This window comes from Geospiza fortis, unplaced genomic scaffold (assembly GCF_000277835.1).
Source record: "Geospiza fortis unplaced genomic scaffold, GeoFor_1.0 scaffold1056, whole genome shotgun sequence".
Classification (NCBI taxonomy): Eukaryota; Metazoa; Chordata; class Aves; order Passeriformes; family Thraupidae; genus Geospiza; species Geospiza fortis.
Genome location: NW_005054680.1, coordinates 77,690 through 84,191, shown reverse-complemented (window position 1 = coordinate 84,191; position 6,502 = coordinate 77,690). Strand labels below are relative to the sequence as shown.

At 52.5% G+C, this 6,502-nt stretch overlaps 1 protein-coding gene across 1 annotated transcript in view; it reads right to left on the bottom strand.

Annotated features, from left to right (window-relative positions):
* Positions 1-6,263: 6,263 nt before the first annotated feature.
* LOC115949017 (erythroblast NAD(P)(+)--arginine ADP-ribosyltransferase-like) overlaps positions 6,264-6,502 on the bottom strand; it is a 7,630-nt gene continuing 7,391 nt past the window's right edge. Inside the window, exon 2 of the mRNA XM_031065104.1 lies at positions 6,264-6,502. Coding sequence (XP_030920964.1) covers positions 6,264-6,502 — 239 coding nt within the window.

The following is a 6,502-nucleotide window of genomic DNA, read 5'->3' as shown; positions in this document are numbered from 1 at the left end:
ACCATGATCATCAAGACTCCCTCAGCCACAAGGCTACCACTGCCACTGTGGCAGCTGTGTCCACAAAAGCCATTGTGCAAAGCAGAACTATTAAAAAAATTCTATCAAAACAATTCCATTAAATAATTTCATCCAAAAAATTCCATTACATAAAAGTGACAATTCTTCAGCAGGGCTGGATGTCACTCCCCACATCAACATTCACGGGAACGTCTCTTTATCTCAACCTTGAGAAGGATCCTTGGGAAGCAACCCCTTCCTGAGGGAGGAACCTCACACACATTTCATTGCAAGCAGGAATAGGGGAGAGGAATCTCTGTCTGAGAGGGAACTGGATGTTCCCAGGGTCAGATGATGGATGGCCAGACCCAGCACTGGTGCTTTACCCTCAGTTGTCCATTTGGGGTTGGTGATTTGGGCTGGTTTTAGCCCAATTCAGTACCAAAATCAGCACCAGACCTCTCTCAATGCTGTACCAATGGCCACAAATGGGGCATTGTCCCTTGGCCACTTTCCAGGCAGAGCATCCTGCCACATCCTGCAGTTCAGGGGGACCTTAAATGCTGGAAATTGGGAGGTTCAAGAGGGCAAGGGCAGGTCCTGTCCCTGGGGAGGAACAGTCCCCAGTGCCAATCCAGGCTGGGGCTCCTCCTGGATCAGCTGCGGAGGAGGAACCCTGGGCATACTCATGGGGACCCAGTGGAGCCGGCCATGTTACTTGGGGTCAGGATGGATCGAGGCGACATCAGGAAGAGCAGGGCTAGGATGTCAGGGAGTGTTTGTACCCCTCTGCCCTGCCCAGGGAGGCACATCAATAGCAGTCTGTCCAGTTCTGTCCAGTGCTGTGTCCAGCTCTGGGCTGCTCTGGTTTCAAATCCCGGTGCTCAGGGAGGAGACTGTCTGAGCTGGGAGGTTGGGCCAGGTGCCCACTCTGGGCCCTTCCAGCCTGACCCATTCTGAGATTTGGGCATTCTGGCAGTTGTGGTTCAGGAATTGTCCACAGGAGGGCAGCAGCGAGCATGGGGATTCAGTGGCACTGTGCAGTTCCGGGTGCCAACAGCAGGCGGGGGCTGCGGGCGCTGCCTGCACCCCTCCCCGCCCCATCCCGGCCCCCGGGGGCTCTGCAATGGTTTGGGATGGAGCGACCTTAAAGGCCGTCCGGTGCCAGCCCTGCCATGGGCAGGGACATCTTCCCCTGGGCCAGGCTGCTCCAGGCCCTGCCCATTCTGGCCTTGAACCGTTCCAGGCATGGGGCAGCCACAGCTTTGGTACAGATGGGTAACATGATGATTGGCTCTCACATTTCAGGGGTGAATATTGTTTGTACGCTAAGAGAAGTTTTATTTTTTATGGCTATTTTATTGTGGTTTGTTTTTCGGACAACCTTTGTTCTTCTCCTAGTCTCCTTTCCTCCCTCTGTATTGTTGCCACCAGATGGCCCAGGTTGTCAGAGTTGTCAGGGTCATGTGGAGGGAGGGCGTGCCCCTGTGCCCCTTGCATGGGGCAGCTGGGAAAGGGCCAAGCCTGTTGCTGGGGGGGCGTGGCATGACAACACCTCACCTCCAATCTGACTGCAGGAAGGTCTCCACCAATGGACAGCAAGGAAGAGTCAACTGGCAGACTTTGGGAGGGGCCAGGGATATAGAAGGAAAATGTTTGTATATGTATGACTACTTGTGATATGTATTTGGCTGATGCAACTCCAGGGGTATAAAAGGCAGAGCCGCCATTTTGTGGATGAGACTCTGGCTGCAGCCAAGCATACCGCTTAGGATGCAAGTGGAACAATATTTTTGCTATTGAACATTTGAGCAGAAAAATTCACCTTGCCAGAAGTTTCCTTGCAGGAAGGAGACAGAAGAGTCCTGTAATTTTATTAATGAATAAATGGAGAGGCCATGGGGAATTCCCTCATGAGGTCTCTCAAATTGCTGGATGATGCAGCCTCCTTTTTATCTGAATTTCTTGGCCATATCTCCCACTCCCCTTCTCCATTGGCTGAGGTATTAAGAAGGTGCAGACTTCACAGTCCAGCTACTGCGCGTCACCCTTGCTACACACCCCGCCCTTCTATCACACATACACATGACCATTCAAATGAGCTTTAACTCCACACGGGGTGGGGAAATTAATATTCATAAGCTTGTAAAGTCTTTGTTCTTCTCAAAGTTCAGGAATTTCATAGGACTTTGTCTGAGCAGCAGTCCATATCAATAAAGAACATTTTCTGAAACTGATAGTTTCTCCAGTCACTTCCTTCTCTACAAGTCCCAGGCCCTATCTACCACCAGATTCACATATTCTCTTTGTAAAGAAACATTCCTTTTATTCTTTTCTGGGTTGGATTAATTGGGATGCGGAAATAGAGTTTGGTTTGGTTTAAGTCCTGAATATTTGGGAATTCACAGGATTTGGGCAAGAATGCAAATAAATGAATCTCCAAAGAAGTAAAGGGCAGTTAATGAAATGTTGGGGGGTAGGGAGTAGGTAGAATTTTCTTCTCTTCTCTTCTCTTCTCTTCTCTTCTCTTCTCTTCTCTTCTCTTCTCTTCTCTTCTCTTCTCTTCTCTTCTCTTCTCTTCTCTTCTCTTCTCTTCTCTTCTCTTCTCTTCTCTTCTCTTCTCTTCTCTTCTTCTCTTCTCTTCCTCTTTTGTCCCTTATTTCTGTCCTGGAAAAATGGCAGTGGTGGCCTTGGCACCTTTGGTTGGCTCTTTTCTCTGGGGCTCACAGTGGCCTTGGAGATTGTGGAGACCATGGTGACCTTCCTTACCTCATGTCTGAGACAATCCTGGTGGCCACTGCCATGGCTGTAGTGACCAGGAGGAGCCCTCTGAGGTGGGAGGGGGCCCTGGGGATGCTCACACCTGGGGGGAAAAAGAGAGGGATGAGTGATCCATGGAGGTGAGGAGGTTGAGGAGGGTCAGAGAGGGGTCAGGGATTACAGGGGTACAGGAGGGGCCATGAGGGGCCACGAGGAACCGTGATCTCTCCTGGTCCTGCACAAGAGAGGGGACTTTGCCACACAGAAATCTATTTGTCCTAATTATACATATTCATTCAAATGGGCTTCTTAGCTAATACAAAACCAGCACATTTCCCGTAAATAATTGGCATGGCCCTGCCTCTTTTAGGAAATATTTTTTATTGTCCTGGAGGGTCATAAGACTGGGGTTTCTGGGGGTCATTTGCTCTGAGTGCTCCAATATCTCAGATGACCTTGCCTCAAACTTTCGCTTTGGGCAGGTGCCGCTCCTTCTGTGTTTCAGAATTTGTCAAAAACCCCACTAGAGTTCCCTTTATCTCTTTCTCCACTGCTTAGAGCCATGTTTATTGTCCTGTGTAAATACTTTTACACGCTTTTATCATTTTTGCCAGTCAGACTTTAAGCTCTACCCAGCACCTTCAGTATGTGGGGAAAAGCCACACTATGAAAAGCCAAGTGTTCAAAAATAGTCTTGAAACTTGATTGGAATAAAAGGACAGTTTCCACAGCCATATCCCCTGTGGGGTTTCTCTCTCCAGGTTTCAGAGAGCACAGACTCTTTTTATCCCAAACTCCTGGCCGCATGTTGCCTTCACCCTTTCCCCATTGGCTGAGGTACCAGGAAGATGCAGCATTCCCAAACCACCTTCCCCACATTCCCCTTGAACCTGTCATTTTCTCCCAAAGTTCAGAATTTCAGGCTATCTGGGGTATAGAATAGACTTCGTGGGGACCCATTTCTCTTATTAGTCAAGAGTTCAGGACTTCAACCTTTCTGGTCAAACCTCCAGGGTTCAGTGACAAACTTCATGTCTGTGGAGCCATCAAGATCCATTTTGAAGACATTGACAACCATTTCTCCCAAGAAAGAACCCAATCCACCTTGTCATTTTCACAACCCATCTTTCCTATAAAATCCTTCCCTTTGGCGGTGGTGATGCCCTGGCACAGGCTGCCCAGAGAAGCTGTGGCTGCCCCATCCCTGGCCGTGTCCATGGCCAGGCTTGGTGGGCCCTGGAGCAGCCTGGCCCATGGCAGGGCTGGCAGTGGACGGGCTTTAAGGTCGCTCCATCCCAAACCATTCCGGCGGCTCGTGCTGCCGCCTGCTGTTAGCACCTGGAACTGCAGCTGGGAGCGGCGCATGCGCAGTGCCGCTGATTTCCCCGTGCTCGCTGTGGACAATTCCTGAACCACAACTGCCAGAATTCCCAAATGCCAGAATGGGTCAGGCTGGAAGGACCCAGAGTGGGCACCTGGCCCAACCTCCCAGCTCAGGCAGCGTCATCCCTGAGAACAGGATTAGTTCCAGAGCAGCCCAGAACAGGACACGGCACTGGGCACAGCTGGACACGGCACTCCCAATGTGCCTCCCTAGACAGGGCAGAGGGGCACGATCACTCCCTGACCTCCTGGTCCCACCTTTCTTGATGCCCCCTGGATCCTTCCTGGCCCCAGGACACAAAGCCAGTTCCATGGGTCACCCACCAGCACCCCCAGGTCCTTCTCCAGAGCTGCTTCAGGAGGTCAACCCCAGCCCAGATGGGAACCAGAGACTGTCTGTCCACAGGGACAGGACCTGCCATTGCCCTCTTGAACCTCCCAATTTCCAGCCTTTAAGGTCCCCCTGAAGTGCAGGATGTGGCAGGGTGCCCTGCCTGGAATGTGGGCAAGGGGCAATGCCCCATTTGTGCCCTTTGGGGCTGCATTGAGAGAGGTCTGGTGCTGATTTTGGTGATGAGTGGGGCTAAAACCAGCCCAAATCACCAATCCCAAATTGAGAACTGAGAGTGAAGCACCAGAAGTGGGCATGGTTGTCCGTCATCTGACCCTGGGAACATCCAGTTCCCTCTCAGACAGAGATTCCTTTCCCCCGTTCCTGCTTGGAGTGAAATATGTGTGCGTTTCCTCCCTCAGGAAGGGGTTGCTCCCCAAGAATCATCCTTGATTTTGCGAGAAAGCGACATTCCCATGAGTGTTGGTGTGGTGAGTGACATTGAGCCCTGCTTAAGAACTGTCACTTTTTGATGGCTTTGACAGATATACTTAATAGAATGGTTTTGATAGAATTATTTAATAGAATTGCTTTGCCCAGTGATACTGGTGGCCACAGTACCTACATTGGCTGTTGTAACTTTGTGGCTCAAGTAATCTTGGTGATCAAGGTGGCCAGAGGGCCTTGGTTATAGTGACCATGGTGGCCAGAGTGGCTGTGGTGTCCATAGTGCCACAGTGACAATGGTGGCCCCAGTGACCTCATGGTGGCAATAGCTGCCATGGTGGCCATAGTGGCAGTGGTGGCATTGGTAGCCTTGGTGGTCTTGTTTCTCTGGGGGTCCTGGTGGTCTTGGTGATCGTGGTGGCAACAGTGACATCAGCGGCCTTGGTTGCCATGGTGGCCATAGTTGCCGCAGTGACCACAGTGACCTCGGTGGCCTCGTGGCTCAGAGGATTCCAGTGGCCAGTGTCAGGGCTGTGGTGGCCAGAAGGAGTCCTCCAACGTGGAAGGGGGCACTGGGGACACTCCCACCTGAGGGACAAAGATCGGCATCAGGGGGACAGTAAGGGGAGTGAAGGGGTCAGGGATGGCAATAATGGAGGCTTAGGGGTTACAGGAGAGATGGGGGCCATGAGGTGGCAGATGACAGCGGTCCTGGGGGGGCATGGGGGGGAACAGAGGCCAGGGAGGTCAGGGGGGTCTTGGTGGGCTCAGGAGTGACAGGGATCCAGAGGAGTCAGAGATTTCCATGGGGGGTTACAGGGGGTTACAGGGGGTTTCAGGGAGTGCCATGCGGGGTCCTGACCCACCCGTGTTCTGTACACAGTGCCCATCCCCAAATAACTGCCTTTATCAGAGAAGGACCAACCTTTATCAGAGGTTGGTACCCTGGTGGGGTCCCTGTCTCTGTCCCTGTCCCTTGTCCCCTGGCATGGCTGTTCCTGTCCCTGCTCCCTCCCAGAAGTGGGGGTCCCCATCCCTGTTCCCCGTCATGTCTGTTCCCATCCCTGTGCCCACAGTGGATGTCCCCAGCCCAGGGTATCCTTGTCCCCCCACACACTATGGGTGTCCCTGTCCCCCATCCCCAGTGAGTGCCATTATCCCCTGTGCCCTATCAGGGCTGTCCCCATCCCCCACAGCTGTCACCTGAAGTGTCACCTCCCAGCCACTCGCAGTTGTATTTGCTGAAGGTCCCGGTGGACTGGAGCTGGATCTGTGTCTTGTCCCCTTCCTGGGTGTATTGGGTGACCTTGAAGGTCTCAAAGGGTGGGATCAGCACCACCTTTTAATCCAGCTGTTCACTGGAAATCTGCAATTCCACGCCATGGCACGTGCGCAGCTCGAGCATTGTCTCACCGGGGCACTCGCCAATTTGTTTGCTCGGGAACATCGGCATGAATAGACCGAACCGAACCGTGTCACCAAGCTGGGCCTCAAACCGGGTCCCACACACCTTCAGGAACGCATCCCGACACTGCCCTTTCTGAGCGTCCCTCAGAGTGGCCAGGGCGTCGGTCAGCAGGA